The sequence below is a fragment of the Laccaria bicolor genome, genomic scaffold, assembly GCF_000143565.1.
Source record: "Laccaria bicolor S238N-H82 LACBIscaffold_1 genomic scaffold, whole genome shotgun sequence".
NCBI classification, from domain to species: Eukaryota; Fungi; Basidiomycota; class Agaricomycetes; order Agaricales; family Hydnangiaceae; genus Laccaria; species Laccaria bicolor.
The window spans coordinates 3,149,163-3,165,918 of NW_001889872.1; the positions used below are offsets into that span (position 1 = coordinate 3,149,163).

Below are 16,756 nucleotides of genomic sequence, written 5' to 3' on the forward strand. Positions count from 1 at the left end.
CTACTGACCATTTTGAATATCCCACCTACCCCAACCCTCCCCAATCCCCTTCACATCATAGTCCTTGTTGTCATCACAACAACGAAGCGCTCCTTGAGCCGACGTAGACACGTCATCACTACCCACATGAGCCGTCGTTGCGTCGGATTTGCACGCAACGACAATCGTCGCCGTCGTCGCGAACCTCGTCTTAAAAAGAGCAGATGTCATGTGTTAGCGTGCGGGGTTTCACGGTCGGGGGATAAGAGATTCCAGTACCTGGAAGATCAGCCACAGAACACAAACAGCGGGAAATTACCTTACCAGTATGCACTTCAGCGGCACATCACAACACACCTCTTCAGCTGTATCGACTCCCTCAGGTGTTTGGTACCCCTCCATCCATCCGCACCGCCTCCTGATAAGCGCATATACCATAGTAGAGGTGGTTGTGGGTTGGGAGTTAGCCGTTGAGGTTGTCACAGAGTGAGTTGAGTTTGAGTGCTGCGTGACACACGTCGCGGAGGTGATCGTGTGAGGCAAGACGAGGGAGACTGAACGTGTACTAGGAAAGGTAAGTAAGCCGGTTTTGGAATGGTTCTCGTTCGTTGTGGGACATTGGGAGTTCGTCGAAGATCTAGAGGCCATGAGCGAACAGCAAGGTAAGTCAAACGCACATTTAGAGCGTAAACTCACTCACCAACTATTCCACACACCTCCTGAGTCCTAACTGTCCCCCACCCCTCCCAGCCGCTCATGCAGTCATGCCGTCATCTTCCTTGTCGTCTTAATGACCGTTCATAACCGCAATCGTCGTCGTCGTCACCAACCTCGTTTTACAACGAGCAGATTTCACGTGTTAGCGTGCGGGGGTTCATGACTGTGGGCCGAGAGATTCTAGCACCTGGAAGGTCAATCACAGAACACAAATACTGGGAAACTGACTTACCAGTATGCACTTCAGCGGCATCGTCACACCACACCGCTCTTCGCCTATATCTGGGCCCTCAGCTCTATGGTCCCCCTTCATCCATCTGCACCGCCTTCTGATAAACGCAGATATGGTCGCCGAGGTGGTCGTGGGTTGAGAATTAGCTGTTAAGGTAGTCAGGGTTTGCAATTTGTTGAATTTGGGTGCGGCATGACGTACGTCGGGGATGCGATCGCGTAGGGCAAGAGGAGGGAAACTGATCGCGTAAAGCAGAAAGGTAAGTAAGCCAGTTTGTAAAGTGTGGTTGATAGACTACTGACCATTCTGAATACCCACCCTGACCCTCTTCACCTATCTCCTCCATGTCACAGTCTTTGTTGCCATCACAACGACGAAGCACTCTTGAAACCGACCTTGACACGTCATCACTACCCGTACGAGTCATCGTCTCCGTTGTCGTCCCGCCGGATTTGCATGTGCCATAGATCTGAGACTACCATCGTATTCAGTGAGAACATGGTCCGGACGAAGAGGAAAGAAGCCCGGCGTTCGGATTATTGAAAGGATGGGGACCGGGATCAATCGTGGCGTACCAGAAGCAGGCGGCGGTTTCAAACTTGCAGTGAAGGCAACCGTTGCTCCACGATACTTCCGTAACGCGCGTACATCTTCATTTTGGTACACGAAGGCCTTGTGTACATCATTGTCCTGCGGAGAAAAAAGCTGAACAGGCGGTTAGAGGAGATTGTTGCAGATAGCATATGGTTCGGACCTTGCTATCTTCCTTGATACACGATGAACTCGTCATCGTCGATGTCGTTTCGGTTGTTGCGAGGTGAGGAGCGTCGTAACCGTCCTTTCGAATCCCTCCACCTCAGCACTTCCCACTCATCGTTGTATACGTGCAACACCTCTACCCATCACATTCAACATGAGCCTCCGCGTTCACATCGTTTTGTCCTGAACAGTTGCACGCGCCATTGGGAAGGACACTTTTGAAGGCGCATTTAACGGAGTGGCGAGAGCGCATCGGAAACGTGAAGTGCCGTTATAGTTTCTGTGTGAATGTCAACTTTTTGGTAATATAGAGTCTGAGGCGGAGAACGACATGCCATCTAAGAGTCGTTGGCGTTCCTCATCGCCGACGGGATGAACCTATTACTTAATTCCCAAATGCCACCTCCCAACTTCTGATCGTAGTTCCGAAACCGCTGTTCCTCGTCGGCCCGTTTCCAAAAATCTTAAACCAAGCCTATACATCGGGTTTCCCGTTTGAGGGGTGCCGAGTGAAACTCAGGAAAGGATGGAATGCGAATGTACGCTCGAGATAGTGGACCAAGCAAGACCAAACACCTCTTCCTCCGTGTCGAGACTCGAGCCCAAGTCGAGCCTCGACACTCCACCGTTAGTTGTATGTAGCCTTATGATAGTAGGGGGGGTTGAGAGGTAAGAATTTGACCGCGCCAAGACCGCGCATCATTTGCCACGCATCATAATCATGTCCAAAAAAATTATGAAAACAAACAAACACATTGATCTCCGAGTCCACCCGTTAGACGTCAAGCCGATGGCCTTGCTCTTACGGAAGCTGCAGCAAAACTGTTGGAAGCCGTAATTCGGACAAGTAAAATGAAGAAGATAGATTGGCTACAAAATGTCTGTGAATTTAGGAATCTTTTGATGACGTTCAGTCAACGTTTCGTTCAATATTCTAAGATAGTATTGGCAGTCAGAGCATCCGCGGGCTTCACTGGAACTTGTCACTGGATCGATCTGAAAACATCTGGGGTCGAGGACAACTTTACGGATGTGTCGGGCTGTGATCAAAGCCCAAGCGTTGCTGTGAGAACTATGCTGGGGGCTTCTCGGAATGAGATCCAAAGAATCCTTCGCGAATCGATCCCATTGTGCGTAGTATTTGATCTATTGTGACATTGTCAGCGCTATAATCTATAAACCATACTTTGAATGCACAAACCCAGGCCACCAAAGCTCCAGGGAATGTGAGAATTTCAACAGCAAGCGTCAACGCTGACTGGGCGGAAATTGTGAAGGGAGCTGCTTTGTTAGCAATGTCGGGATAGCCATGTTTTAAAGCATAGTTCAAAATATCCATAGGCTTCTGCTCGACTATGAAACTATCAAGGATCAGCGGTCTATGGTGTCATCCATACTCGAGGGCGCTCACTGCATTCGCATGTTACATATATTCATCGCAGCGTATACCTCATATTTCTCCGCCGCCTCCGCCAAAGCTAAGAGCAGATCGAATTCAAGATTCAGAACGGATGGTTGGCGTGATGGATGGGCGAATTGAAAGAGGAGTTCCAGAACCTCCGCTGGCTCAGAGAGTACAACGACTTCATCAAGGGTAGGAATTTTGGCAGGAGCAAATCCTCCTGTGTTCGCCTCAAGGCGGGATCGGTAGACGCGGAACAAGACTCCATCTGATGATTGGAAGACAACATCGGCAGCCGCATCGCAAACTGAAAGTGAAAAGTTATGAGCTTCCACGGGTATTCGATCGCTTGAGTTCAATCGATAACGCACAGTATTTTGAAGTCCGCGGCTCTGCATCTGACGGATCCCTAACGACAGTTCCATTTCGAAGGGAGGACATGGCGGTTGTGGAGTTGGTTATCAACAAGCTATCAAGACCCCTTTATCAGCACACCATCGCCGAAGCGCTGGCCCACGTGCAGAACGTTTGCAGCGCTATAACTTATACTAGTAGTATAACATATTTGCATACTAACTCGTGATCAAAGCTGCAAGATAAGATTATGAAAAGCCATGTGATAGTAGTACATTGATTACTTACCCAAACGCAGAGGGACCAAAGCGGCGAGAGCGATTGCTGCAACATTCATTCGACATGATACACTTTGTGAGTCCAAAATTATTATCAGGTTTGGAACGCTCGCCGCTACCTGAAATCAAAATAATTTAATAGTAAGACTAAGTTCGACTCAGAAGGTATTTACCATGCACAGGTCGCCGAGGAGCTAGGCATTCAGGTAAAGCCCACCCTTACTTCCTAAACCAACAATGAGCCGGTGAGAATCTAGCTAGAGATGAGACACGGAGGTATCGGTGGCAGCATTAACGTACAACGACGTTATCGTCCCCGTCATAAAGCGAACAACGGGTCAGAATAAATTGCTTGTCCTTCATTGATCGTGGGTCCGGGGAACTGGGGGGACAGAAAAATGAGCAGTATCGGAAGGAAACAAGGTCAAAGCACCAACCCTTCCTCGAATCCCTACTCGTCACCACTCCTCACTCATCGTTGTATACGTCCAGCTTCGCTACCCATCACGTGATGCGCATCCGCGTTTACATCGTTTTGTCCTGACCAGTTGCACGCGACATCGGGAAGGACAGTTTCAAAGGCGTATTTCACGGAATGGCGAGAGCGTATCGGAAACGTCGAGTGCCGTTATAGTTTCTGTATGATCGTCAAGTTTTGGTGATACGGAGTCTGAGGTGGACAACGACAAACCATCTAAGAGTTGGCGCTCCTCATCGCCGACGGAACGAATCCAATGCCCAAATGCTACCTCCCAACTTCTGATCGTAGTTCCGGAACCGCTGTTACTGAGTCGGAGGCCCTCAACAAAAATCTTCACGACCAAGCCTATACATAGGGATTCTCGTTAGTTGTATGTAGACTTATAATAGTGGGAGCTATGAGACTGACTCACCTAAAATCCACTTTTCTGACAGACCAGGGACAGACTGACAAGTTTTGGTTGGGTGGTAGAGGTAAGAATCTGACGGCGCATCATCATCCACAAACTCCAAAAAATAACAGAAACAAACAATTGATTTCCCCCCAAGTTTATGATGTTGGCTGATCTTATCCCAATCTTTATCTGCGTTCCTGTGCCTTAGTGAATTATGGAAATTTTCATCACCATCCTCCACCAGCACTCCAAATGGCCACTGAGGAAACAAGACCGTCGTACGGCGGCGATGGCAAGCCGACTGCGATACCTTTCTTCCAGGATGGTCGGGGAGGAAGCGAGTCAGTGAGTGTCCACTGATCCTCGATTCATACGTCGTTGTTCTGATGATCACTGTAGACATCTGAAATGAAACCCGGAGCTCGTTACAGTGCGCCTGTCTCTCCTTTAGCAAATTATAATATCAGCTCACCCTCCCAGTATACTATCGAGTATACACCAAAGACGGTCCACTCGAATCGTACCATCCTGTCTACTCGAACGACCGCTTTATCAGCCGGATCGCATCCTCCTCAGTAAGACTGCCTCATACCGCCGCCTCTTTGATGAGGAATCTATGCAAGATTGAGGGCTTAGCACTTCAAAACTGCATCCTTTTTCAATCTCTCTCAGAAATGACACCTTTGGACAATTCGATCCATCTCTCGCTTCGGGGGACTACTGGGCCAGGCGCATCCGATCTAAATCCAACGGCGCTGGTTGTTGACAGACGCACCGCAGAGAGGATATCACAGGTAACAAGCGTGGTAGAGCCGCAAGAGCTGTTTGAAGGCGATTCTGACGAACGTTACGGTACGGTGCGGCTCTGAGGCTATTATATGTTATCCGAAAATAGGCCTTACAAAATTCCAGTGTACTATCGCGTATACAACGACGATGGTGAGACTGTCCCAAAGACGTCCTTCGGCGAGCACAATCCCTCTCTGGGCCGTGTCAACATTCTTTCTGTTCCCCCGCCTTACACTGTCTCTTCCTTGAAGAACCGCATTATCCAAGCCGAAGACGTATCCGGTCACAATTTTCAGCTATTTGAGGATGAGGGCAGCCAGTCTGCCATGAATGACAGTGATGCGCTCACCCTCCTCTCTGATGCCAGTGTGTTCCCAGGATCTACAGAAGACCGACCTATAGCAATTGCATATGAATCAGGAACGACAGATGGTGAGAATCAATGAAATCCCAGGACTCGGTCATAACGGAGACTTTAATTAGGTTCGGCTGACAACGAGGATACGAACGAAATTCAGATACGAGAGCTGCGGGAAGCATTGGCACAAATGAAGGAAAAATACGAAGCAAACCTGACACACACGAGTGAGCTTGAGGAAGCAAACCGAACACTTGTGCGTGAGCTTGCCGAGGTGAGAGAGGGATGGAACAAGGCGATGGAGACACACGAGTGCGAGATGAATGAAGCTCTATCCTCGCTACATCAATTTCGAACGCAGATGATAACCGTAAGCCATTGCATTTCACCTTCTTGAAATCCAAATGACAGAAACATAGCTTTCAGTCTTCAGCAAGAAACTCAGAGCAACGAGAGATTGGGGTGAGCGACGATTATATCTGTTCCAAGTTGGTCTAAAAAGTCACCTGCTAGATATGGGGGTGGTAAATGCTACATGGCACTCACTGAAAATGGGTGAGATTTTCTACACAGATGGTATTTTCAGGAGGGAGAAATGGCGTAATGGCCCCAACGTCTATGGTATTTATCAATTCTCTTGAGTTATTCTTTCTGATGAAGTCGTCCACCATAGATTGGGAATGCTACCTGGCGACAAACTCTTTTGGAAAATTTGCTTGTAAGTTTCCTGTCTTTTTCTCGCATGAACTCTTCGATCTTGCTGATCCGCCGTTTTTTTTCCAGTTGCTAGTAAAGGTAACTACATTCATCCTGCAACTTTATTTCTGACCCGAACCTTTTCTTAGTTTATACTGTTTTTTGTTGATCCAATGCGACCGAAAAAATCTCAATCGCACCTGATCAATCTACAGTTTAAGATCAGTATCATCGACCGACAGCAAAATTTGCGCTCTATAGAATCGGATTTGGATTTTGCGAAGAGTCAAAAGGACCACGGTACATTCTTTTCACGCATGGCCACTAGTACTATTGCAAACCCTACTGCCGGTCGCTTACTCCATCTGTCGCCTGTGATACCGTTCGCGTCATACCTCACAGATTGACGCCGGATATGACGCGTCGTGTTGGAGTCGTTGTATTTGGACCTGTGGAGTATTTTCCTTGACACTCTATGGTGTTACACTATTCTAAAGACCTACGGTACTTTGAAAATGAGCTCTCGCCAAACGTCGACAAGTAGAAAAAACAGCGAGACCGTTGTAATTTCGACCCTGGAGGAGACGTTGTGCCGTTAGGAGCCACGTTCATTCTGAACGTCCATGCATCATTGGCGCTGCTGTGGACAGGTATCTCGTGCTCTTCAGCACTCTGTATAATTCCGCCCTTTTTAGTGAAGCGGTATTCGAGGTCCTGAGCGCGGGGTCCAAACCGCTGTATCCTTAAACAACTTCAACTCAGCGTAACGATGATACAACTTCCACAGTCACTAGTCATGGCAGAACCAAAGCCAATCACCGCGCCAGCAACCGCAGCATCCGGGGGCGACCACCTCTTCTTATGGTTGGATGATGATCATCCCCCGCCCGAGGGTGGTCACCACCACCATCACGATCCACACGAGCGCGCTATACTTACCTTCTTCGGAACTTATACCACACCCGCGCAGAGCGGTGGTGAGCCTGACCGTTCCAATTCATTGTCTTTATCCCACGTAACACAACCGATAGACGAAGGCACGCTCGAGGCTAAAGGAACTCTGACCTTTGAGAGCACGGAGAAATTCGCCGCAGGAGACCATGGCAAGTTTAGAGTGTCGAAGAAGAAGGGTTGTGCCGAATACGACGTTGAAGTTGGTATCACATACCTCAAGAAAGACGGTCTGCGCGCAATTGATATGAGCGCTTTGGTGAGTTCTGCATCGTATGAGATCGAACTTTATGTTTTTCCACTGATTAACACCCATTAAATCTCGGCGCGTAGTTCAAAGGTGTGTAGAACCAATGTCTCGTAGTGTGAAGCAACTGATTTTATGCTTGAATTAGGCAAGGGAAATTTACGCGAAGGAGGAGGAATCGGAGAGTGGAAATGGATGACGCGCAACGAGAAGTGATGCGGAGATTCAGGCTGTATGAACTTGATCTAACGCTTCGCAATTTGAGCCAATGTAAATAATATAGGGTCTCGAACCATCCTCACGGCGCTCGTCAGCAAACCCATTGTTGTGTTCCCATCGAGGATCGACGATGGGGCCGTCACTGTGCAAGATGTGCTTGAGTAATTAGCACCGTCGAGGTCGACATTATCAGGAAGAGTCAGTGAAGACAAGGCACTCCTAGCCCCTGAAGACTACGAGGCCATCGAAGTGGCTGTTGTATGTTATGCGAGGTACGCGTCGGCTGCTGAGGACAAACCACGCGGGGCCATCGTGATTATGAGGAGGAGCTGTGCTGATTTTGATACGTGGGCGAACCCGAGGGAGCGGGCTAGGCTGCCGATGGGCGTCCATGCCCTGGATAGGTGTAGGAATGCACGAGGACGACGGCGAGGGAGCGGTAGCCTTTTGCTTCTAAGTCTCTTTCGACGGCTTCAAGGTCTGATGATATTATCAGAAATAATCTCGAAGATAAAAGTGTTGGAGGATACGAACCGGGCGTCTTGAGGATCCTCACAGCCTCCCCCGACATCCTCCCAGGCCACTCCGCATACGCAACGCCATTCCATCTCTTTCCACGACACCCCCTGAGCACTCTCCCCTCATCGTCAAACTCAACCACGTGTTCTTCCGCTCTAGGATCGCAAGTATACCCCACCAGCCTCACTAATTTATCCACCTCTGTAACCAAAGGCGGGGGACGATGGATGTTGAGGTCGAGTATCTTGGGACGGGATTGGTTCTACGAGCAGGAGGTCTTCGAATCCCTTGGTGCTTACCAGGGCGTGTTTGTGTCCCTTTCATTCGAGTAGAGCGTTAGTGGCAACGGTGGTAACTAAGCGGATGTAATCTGCTGTCAATAAGTAATTGTAGAAAGATTGTGGTTTGGAAGAGACTTGCTGTTTCGAGGTTAGCGCCTCTGGGGATCTTTTCGAGCTCAAGAATTGCTCGAGAACGCGACGGATGCCTTCGGTGTGAGTCGTCTGGGTTCGGTAAGTTTGGTAGTTAAGGCGCGCTGAAATTGATAGTGGGTCCACAGGGCACAAGAAACTTAGTATCAGAAGGAAAAGGCGAATTTACATCGTCTTTGTCATTGATTTCAAGATGTACATTCCGGTCATGGACAGATCGGTTGATTAGCGGCATTGACACGGAGCCCGACGGAGGGCGATGCTTGAATTTTGACGACGGCGTGAGCTCGCTGCGTCTTCGTGCCAGTTGGTGCGGTTGTGTGGTTAGGAAGGTATAGCAAAGGTATAGTGCAGTTTTAGAACTCCGACATGTCGGGTTGGCAACACATGTCCCACATGTTGAAATTTGAAACATAGTTTGTATTTCATTCCAGTCAAAAAACAACTCAATGTCTTTCACAGCTCAAGAACACCGAAACATATTGTAGAAAAAAAGGTTAAAAACGAGGAGCGTGTAAGCCCCTAATCAACCCCTAATCGCCGCAATCACCGTTCACACCAAACTGTAATTCCCTGATCTTATCCACCGCGAGCGCCCCAGTGCCCAGTGTTGAAACAAGACCGATGGACAGCGGCGACAGAAACCCCACTGATAAATCTTCGTCCGAGGATGGTAGGAGTGGAACCAAGCTAGTGAGTGTCCATCGCCACTCATTTGATACGATGTTGTGTCTTGACTATCAAAGCAGACACCTGGAATGAGACCCGGAGCTCGTTACAGTGCGCCTTTCTCCCTCTTTTGAGTATAGTTTGCACTTATAGAACCCACTCGCCCAGTATACTATCGGTTATACACCAAAGATGGTCCACTCGAATCAAACAGCCCCATCTACTCGAACGACCGCTTTATCAGCCGGATCGCGTCCTCATCAGTGAGACCCCCTCATACCGCCACCTCTTTGTTGAGGTATCTCTGCAAGATTGAGGGCTTAGCACTCCAAAACTGCATCTTATTTCAATCTCTCTCAGAAATAACTGCTTTGGACGATTTGATACACCTCTCGCTTTGGGGGACTACTGGGCCAGGCACATCTAATGGAGATCCAATGGCGCTGGTTGTTGATAAAAGCGCCGCAGAGAGAAGATCACAGGTAACGAGCGTGGTACAACCGCAAGGGCTGTTTGAAGGCGATCATGAACATCGTTACGGTGCAGTTTTATTATGTGTTATCCGAGAATCGGCCTCATAAATTTTCAGTGTATTATTGCGTTTACGACGATGATGGTGAGATTGTCCCAAAAACGTCTTTCGACGACAACAATCCCTCTTTGGGTCGCATCAAAACACTCTCTGTCCCCCCACCTCACACTGTGTCTTCCTTGAAGAACTACGTCATCAAATCCGAAGATGTATCGGCCATCAATGTTCTGCTATTTGAGGACGAGGGCAGCGAGTCTGCCATGACTGACAATGATGCGCTCACCCTTCTATCTGATACGTTCCCAGGATTTACAGAAGACCGCCCAATTGCAATTACATATGAATCGGGGACGGCAAATGGTGAGCCTCAATGAATCCCCAGGACTGGTCTCAACGGAGATTCCAATCAGGTTCAGCTGACAACGAGGATCCGGACGACATCCAGACACGAAAGCTGATGGAAGCATTGGCACAAGTCAAGAAAGAATTGAATGAGGTGAGAGAGGGATGGGAAAAGGCGAAAGAGACACACGTGCGCGAGATCAATGAAGCCCTATCTGCAATACTTCCAGCGCAGTTGAAAGTAGGTAATTGAATGGCACTTTACCTGGATTGAAATGACAGAAATATAGCCTTCAACCTTCACAAAGATACTCAAAGCAACGAACGATTGGGGTGAGCGACAATGGTAGCTGTTTCAAGTTGTTCTAAAAGTCGCCTTCTAGTTTCGATGGATACCGCATGGCACTCAGTGAAACCGAGGGAGATTTTCTACACAGATGGCATTTCCAGGGAGAAGAAGTATGAGGCCAATAGTCGTGTCGCTGGTATTTATTGATCTCTCTCGAGTTATTCCTCCTGCTGAAGTCGTCGACTATAGAATGGAATGGCTACCTGGCGACAAACTCTTTTGGAAAACTGGCTTGTAAGTATCCTGTCTTCAGCTTCACCTTCCTCGCTTGATCTGTTCGATTTTGTTGATCCGCCGTTCCATTTTTTCTAGTTGTTGATCAAAGTGACTACACACAACCTGCAGCTTTATTTCTGACCCGACCTCTTTCTTAGATGATGTCGTTTTTTGTTGATCCAACGTGGCCAAATAACGTGCAGGGAAATTTATCTCTTAGTATTTTTGCCTTTTTACTGTAGGGGGTTCGACGACTGTTATTGATGGAATATTTTTGGAGTTATCAAAGCCAGAAATTGGATTTGAAGCCCGCGTTACTTTGAATTGCTACTTATGATGTTCTGCAGCCTTGAGAGTCCGGAATGGCATCATCCAGGTAGGCCATTTGGTTATAGGAAACACAGCGGGAGTATCGGTAAAGCTATCAGGCGTTGAATCGGTGTGTTGTTGTCAATGAGCAGCTGTTTTCAAACCAGTCATAAAGTGTCTTTCGAGAAGCGATTTGTACAAGGATGCTGCATTCATCGGGCATAGTTCCTCCTCCATTAAATCCAACGAACTGATTGTGTACCCATCCAAACAAGAACACAAACGTTCCTATGGGTCCTAGAACCAAATCAGAGCATTGTAAGCATCGCTCGGCTATGTATCGAGCTGTATAAATTAGACCCCCATAATTGGCAACAACGACGACCAAAATGCCAGCACACATCCCCTCTCCGACGATGCAGCTGTCCCAATCTATGGCTGGCGAGGGTCGTAAGGTGGTCTGTTCGCATGCACCAGACCCATACGGCTGAAACAATAGCACCAATTCAGGATTTCGAGGGCCAGGGTCATACACTCCCCTCATCTCACCAACGTATACCACAAGTCGTCCGTCCCCGTTGGGGAATCCCCCATCCCTCCACCGACATTCCTGCATATGACTGCCACCACTACCCCGCTACAGCGCCTCAAACACCCCATGACATGAAAGAGGCACAACCGTACCAATCAAATACGACATTCGCTCGTCGACGTCGTTCGCGACAAGTCGCCGTTATCTCGTCGAAGACGACCAGTGGCGGTAGAGAGGGCACCAGACAGTTCCCATGACGATGGGTCCGTCACTGCAAGATGTGCTTCTTGCAGTGCACTATGGGCTGCGAGCTAGTGCCTTGGATGGTCAGCATCCACATCGACAACTAGAGCTGGCGCTCCTAGGACGTATGGTCATCCTGAAGATGACGAGGCCATCGACGACGTCGCTGTTGGATGTTATGTGATACGTGGTGGACCCAAGCGGGGTAGGTTCCCGATGGCGCGTTCGTGCTCTGGGAAAGTGTAGAAGCCTAAAAGGACGATGGTGGGGGAGCGGTAGCCTTTTGTGCGTAGAGTCTTTTAGGTCTCTTTTCAACGGTTTTTGATATGCCTGTCGCTATTATCAGAAATTTTCACGAGAATAGAAGTATTGACGGATACGAACCTGGCGTCTTGAGAATCCTCACAGCCCCCCCAGACAACGCTCTTACAATCCTCCCAGGCCCTCCCGCATCCGTAACACCATCCAGTCCATCCCATCTCTTTCCACAATACTCGTCACCACTCTCCCCTTATCATCAAGCTGAACTACGTGTTTCTCTGCTTTAGAAACAGAGGTACACCCCACATCCATCTTCGTGACCGTCGAATTGGAAAGCGGGGGACGACGGATGTTGAGCTCGAATATCTTGGTCCGGGATTGGTTCCCTATAAGCAGGAGGGCTTTGCATCCCTTAGTGCGTATAAGAGCGCGTCTGTGTCCCTTGCGTTCGAGGAGAGCGCTAGTGGCGACGGTAGTGGATAGGCGGATGTCATCTGGTGCTGCTAAGTAATTGTAGAGCGATCGTAGTGTGGAAAAGACTTGCCTATTTCCTCTCCCGCTACGATCTCCAAGACGCGACCGCGAGTTAGGGCGCTGAAGTTGATAGTACTAGTAGCACCACGTGGCACAAGAGAAGTATCAAGAGGAGGCGGAATTGCATCGTCTTCGTACATTCATTCCGGTCATCGTCAGGCCTCGCTTGGTTGATGGGCATTGGGCCGACGGAGGGCGATGTTTGGATTTTGAAGTGATCCTGCCGTGCCTTTGTCGCCGCGATTGTACCATGGCCAAGGACCTGTAAAATCGTAGGATGGTCAATTGTGAAGCAAAATTTAGACTTTGAAACTCCGACTTTTAACCTCGTTCGTGGGCTTGTTCCTCACACAAACGCGTGCCCACCATAGGATGAGCAAAATCGAAAAGGAAAGTGCGATTCCACCTAACAACTTCTGATTATTTCCAAGTGCGCGCAGAGAAAAGATCCAATCGAGAAATTTCGACTTATCGGTTTTGGACAACGAATGAGGGTGCACGGAGGGTGCACGATCCTGCACCCCTGCGGCCTTGCACGCTCAGTCATGATAGTCACACACGCATTTGTGGCAGGCTGATGTCTGTAAGCGCCTAATCGCCGATTCTTATCGCACCATCTGTTTTCCGTTGTTCCGAATTCCAATTCTCTGATCTTACCCACCAGCGCCCTCGATGCCCACTGATGAAACAAGGCCGATGGACAGCGGCGACGGAAAATCCTCCAGGAAGTATTTCTCCGAGGATGGTAGGGGTGGAACCAAGCCAGTGAGTGTCCACCGCTACTCATTTGATGCAGTGTTGTGTCTCGACGATCATCTTAGATTCCTGAAGTAAAATCGGGAGCTCGTTATAGTGCGCCTTTCTTTCTCCTTTATAATTGGCTTTGATATCAATTCACCTGCACAGTATATTATCGATTATACACAAAAGACGGTCCACTCGAATCGAACCACCCTATCTACTGTAACGACCGCTATATCAGCCGGATCGCGTCAACATTAGTGAGACCCCCTCAGACCGCTGCCTCTCTGACGAGGTATCTTTGCAAGATTGAGGGTTTAGAACACCGAAGGGGTGCTTTGTACCAATCACTCTCAGATAACACAGCTCTAGACGGTCCAACGCACCTCTTGTTTCGAGGGACATCTGGGCCAGGCCGATCCGATGTAGATCCAGTGGCGCTGGTTGTCGACGCACAGGCTGCGGAGAAAAGATCACAGGCTTCGAGTTCACTTGGATCGCAAGAATTATTGGAACGGAATTTTCAACAACGTTACGGTGCATCAGACATCTATATCACGTTTTATGGAGAATAAGCTAAGAATTTTTCAGTGTACTATTGCGTCTACGACGATGATGGTGGGGCTGTCCCAAAAACCGCTTTTTCCGAGAACAATCCCTCCTTGGGCCGTGTCAACACTCTTTCTGTGCCCCCACCTCATGCTGCGTCTTCCTTGAAGAATTGCATTGTGAAATCCGAAGATTTATCAGGCAACAACGTTCAACTATTTGAGGATGCGAGCAGCGAGTCTGCCATGAATGACAATGATGCGATCACCGTCCTCTCTGATACGTTCCCGGGATGGATAGAAGACCAGCCTATGGCGATTACATATGACCCAGGAACGGCAAATGGTGAGGATTAATGAAACCTCAAGACTTGGTCATAATGGAGATTTTGATCAGGTTCAGCTGACAACGAGGATCCGAACGAAATCCAGATACGAGAGCTGAGGGAAGCGTTGGCACAGATCACGAAAGAATTTAAAGAAGCAAACCTAACACACACGCGCGAGCTTGAAGAAGCAAAGCGAACGCACGCACGTGAGCTTGCTGACGCGAGAGAGGGACAGAAAAAGGCGGAAGAGATTCACGCGCGTGAGCTTGCTGAGGTGAGAGAGGGATGGAAGAAGGCGAAAGAGACACACGAGCGCGAGCTATCCACGATACATCAACTTCAAGTGCAGTTGAAAGTAAGTCATTGAATGGCGTCTTACCTGGATCGAAATGACAGAAGGATAGACTTCAACCTTCACAATGCAACTCATAGCAAAGTACGATGATGGTGAGAAACAATGATATCTGTTCCAAGTTGTTCTAAAAAGTTGCCTACTGGTAGATCTTGGGCAGCATGATGCCAGATGGCACTTAATGCAAAAAGGCGAGATTTTCTACACAGATGGTGTCTGTAGGAGAGAGGAGCATCGCAACGGCTCTGGTAGTACATTTATTGATCTCTCTTGAGTTATTCCTTCTGCTGAAGTCATCCGATATAGGATATACATGCTACCTGGCTCAAAACTCTTCTGGAAAACTGGGTTGTAAGCATCCTGTCTTCTTCTTCACCATCATTGCATGAACTGTTCGATCTTTCTCATCCGCCGTTCCATTTTTTCTAGTTGTTGTTCAAAGTGACTACATGCATCCTCCAACTTTATTTCTCACCCGAACTCTTTCTTAGGCTGGATGACCCAATTTTGTTAATCCAACGCGACCCTTGAATAACGTACAGGGAAATCCATCTTTTTTAGTTCTTTCTTTTCACTGCAGAGGGTTTCGACGCCCGTGAAACCATTTTTGATGGATTTTCTTTGAAAGTTGAACCAGTCATGAGATCGGGAGGTGGATGCTTTCCACCCCATGATGCCCGCGTTATTTGGAAGTGTGGCAGCGACGAGTCAATACCGCAAACCTTGCACCATCTAAAATATCTGCCTTGCCTATGTACTATTCAATTTCGATTTGGACTAATCTGGTGTTCTGCAACCTTGACGGCTGGGGATGGCATCATCTACGTAGGAGTTTTAGGATACGCAGCGAGAATATTGGCAAAAATGTCAGGCGTTGCTGGAGAAAAATTGGTGTGTTCATGAGCAGCTGTTTTTAGAGGATTCATAGAGCTTCAACAGCAAATTGTCTAGCCTCTCCAGGGGATCAACGCTTTAAAGTGCGGCTGGCTACATATGTATACTGCGTGCGGTCAAGTTTCAACACATCTGATGTTCGCCACAAAACAGAAAAAGAAAGAATGGAAGATACATGGTGGACAATGGGAGTCGTACATGGGATCAGTCACCATTTTGCTGATTATGTCTACGATCAAGTTCAGCCGTCACACGCAAGAAGAGAGAATGAATGCCATCATGATGGTGAACGAATGCCATGGCCATGTATTTAATCGGCGAGTCACTTCAGGGCTTCAAACTTAGGCTAGAACGTGACCCGCGGAGAAAGTGAGTCTCTGGGCTAAGGGTCTTGTTATTTTGAAAGGATAAGAAAAAGTGGAAACCGATGGAACAATAAAACTACGTGTTATTAGTGATATACTACTAACAACTGGAACCAAAAATTCTAGACGCAAGAAACGATTTAGCTAAGCCATGGCGAGAGAAGAGCAGAAGAGTTCCCCCCCCCAGTATGAACCAGATGACGACGATGGAGAGCGACACAAGAGCCCTCTCGACAAGGGGACCACATCTCCGCCCGTGCTCGACCTGTCCTGTTGATTGTTCGTTTTTGACAGGTTCGCACAGGGCCTCAGCAGATAATATCATCACCCTCCAAGAGCGAATAGAATCCCCCGCTCTTCCGCTGCCAAACCACTACCTTCTCACGGCCCTACTCCCATGGTACCCTACCCATCCAAACACAAACACAAACGTTCCTATGGGTCCTAGAACCAAATTAAAGCATTGTAAGCATCGCTCGGCTGTGTATCGAGCTGGATAACTCACCACCACCAACTGCACCCCCACCGTTGGCAATTGAACGGCGACCAAAATGCCACCTACACGCCTTAAATCCCCTCTCCGACAATCCAGCTATCCCACTCCACAGCTGGCAAAGGCCCGAAGATGGTCTGTTCGCATGAAACAGAGCCATACGGCTCAGCCAAGAGCATGAATTCAGTCTTTGGAGTGTCGGTGGGGTTCCCAGCCACGTACACTCCCCTCATCTCACCAA

General features: G+C 48.4%; 9 protein-coding genes across 9 annotated transcripts; 4 read left to right on the forward strand and 5 right to left on the reverse strand.

The window, feature by feature from the left end:
• Window positions 1-831: 831 nt before the first annotated feature.
• LACBIDRAFT_301911 (uncharacterized protein) lies at window positions 832-1,355 on the reverse strand (the record flags this gene model as incomplete). Its single annotated transcript, XM_001874310.1, has 3 exons — window positions 832-876; window positions 929-1,074; window positions 1,130-1,355. The coding sequence occupies 3 exons, from the start codon at window positions 1,353-1,355 to the stop codon at window positions 832-834; spliced, it is 417 nt and encodes a 138-aa protein (XP_001874345.1).
• Window positions 1,356-2,536: 1,181 nt separating this feature from the next.
• LACBIDRAFT_291921 (uncharacterized protein) lies at window positions 2,537-3,530 on the reverse strand (the record flags this gene model as incomplete). Its single annotated transcript, XM_001874311.1, has 4 exons — window positions 2,537-2,833; window positions 2,889-3,048; window positions 3,099-3,396; window positions 3,461-3,530. 4 exons carry the CDS (start codon window positions 3,528-3,530, stop codon window positions 2,558-2,560), a joined length of 804 nt encoding a protein of 267 aa, XP_001874346.1. The 3' UTR covers window positions 2,537-2,557.
• A 1,318-nt stretch (window positions 3,531-4,848) lies between these two features.
• LACBIDRAFT_321352 (uncharacterized protein) lies at window positions 4,849-6,384 on the forward strand (the record flags this gene model as incomplete). Its single annotated transcript, XM_001873658.1, has 6 exons — window positions 4,849-4,941; window positions 5,064-5,448; window positions 5,509-5,751; window positions 5,788-5,817; window positions 5,869-6,113; window positions 6,163-6,384. 6 exons carry the CDS (start codon window positions 4,849-4,851, stop codon window positions 6,382-6,384), a joined length of 1,218 nt encoding a protein of 405 aa, XP_001873693.1.
• An 851-nt stretch (window positions 6,385-7,235) lies between these two features.
• On the forward strand, window positions 7,236-7,853 carry LACBIDRAFT_301915 (uncharacterized protein; the record flags this gene model as incomplete). The annotated part of the gene is made up of 4 exons (XM_001873659.1): window positions 7,236-7,416; window positions 7,471-7,658; window positions 7,724-7,730; window positions 7,786-7,853. 4 exons carry the CDS (start codon window positions 7,236-7,238, stop codon window positions 7,851-7,853), a joined length of 444 nt encoding a protein of 147 aa, XP_001873694.1.
• A 266-nt stretch (window positions 7,854-8,119) lies between these two features.
• On the reverse strand, window positions 8,120-8,464 carry LACBIDRAFT_301916 (uncharacterized protein; the record flags this gene model as incomplete). The annotated part of the gene is made up of 2 exons (XM_001874312.1): window positions 8,120-8,327; window positions 8,391-8,464. 2 exons carry the CDS (start codon window positions 8,462-8,464, stop codon window positions 8,120-8,122), a joined length of 282 nt encoding a protein of 93 aa, XP_001874347.1.
• A 966-nt stretch (window positions 8,465-9,430) lies between these two features.
• On the forward strand, window positions 9,431-11,092 carry LACBIDRAFT_321354 (uncharacterized protein; the record flags this gene model as incomplete). The annotated part of the gene is made up of 8 exons (XM_001873660.1): window positions 9,431-9,499; window positions 9,556-9,586; window positions 9,644-10,015; window positions 10,065-10,367; window positions 10,418-10,590; window positions 10,640-10,682; window positions 10,800-10,932; window positions 11,044-11,092. The coding sequence occupies 8 exons, from the start codon at window positions 9,431-9,433 to the stop codon at window positions 11,090-11,092; spliced, it is 1,173 nt and encodes a 390-aa protein (XP_001873695.1).
• A 1,332-nt stretch (window positions 11,093-12,424) lies between these two features.
• Window positions 12,425-12,933, reverse strand: LACBIDRAFT_301917 (uncharacterized protein; the record flags this gene model as incomplete). Its single annotated transcript, XM_001874313.1, has 2 exons — window positions 12,425-12,753; window positions 12,804-12,933. 2 exons carry the CDS (start codon window positions 12,931-12,933, stop codon window positions 12,425-12,427), a joined length of 459 nt encoding a protein of 152 aa, XP_001874348.1.
• Window positions 12,934-13,465: 532 nt separating this feature from the next.
• Window positions 13,466-15,277, forward strand: LACBIDRAFT_301918 (uncharacterized protein; the record flags this gene model as incomplete). The annotated part of the gene is made up of 9 exons (XM_001873661.1): window positions 13,466-13,558; window positions 13,615-13,645; window positions 13,700-14,071; window positions 14,126-14,428; window positions 14,480-14,766; window positions 14,816-14,858; window positions 14,913-15,014; window positions 15,070-15,114; window positions 15,255-15,277. The coding sequence occupies 9 exons, from the start codon at window positions 13,466-13,468 to the stop codon at window positions 15,275-15,277; spliced, it is 1,299 nt and encodes a 432-aa protein (XP_001873696.1).
• Window positions 15,278-16,076: 799 nt separating this feature from the next.
• On the reverse strand, window positions 16,077-16,347 carry LACBIDRAFT_301919 (uncharacterized protein; the record flags this gene model as incomplete). Its single annotated transcript, XM_001874314.1, has 1 exon — window positions 16,077-16,347. One exon carries the CDS (start codon window positions 16,345-16,347, stop codon window positions 16,123-16,125), a length of 225 nt encoding a protein of 74 aa, XP_001874349.1. The 3' UTR covers window positions 16,077-16,122.
• Between the last annotated feature and the right edge of the window lie 409 nt (window positions 16,348-16,756).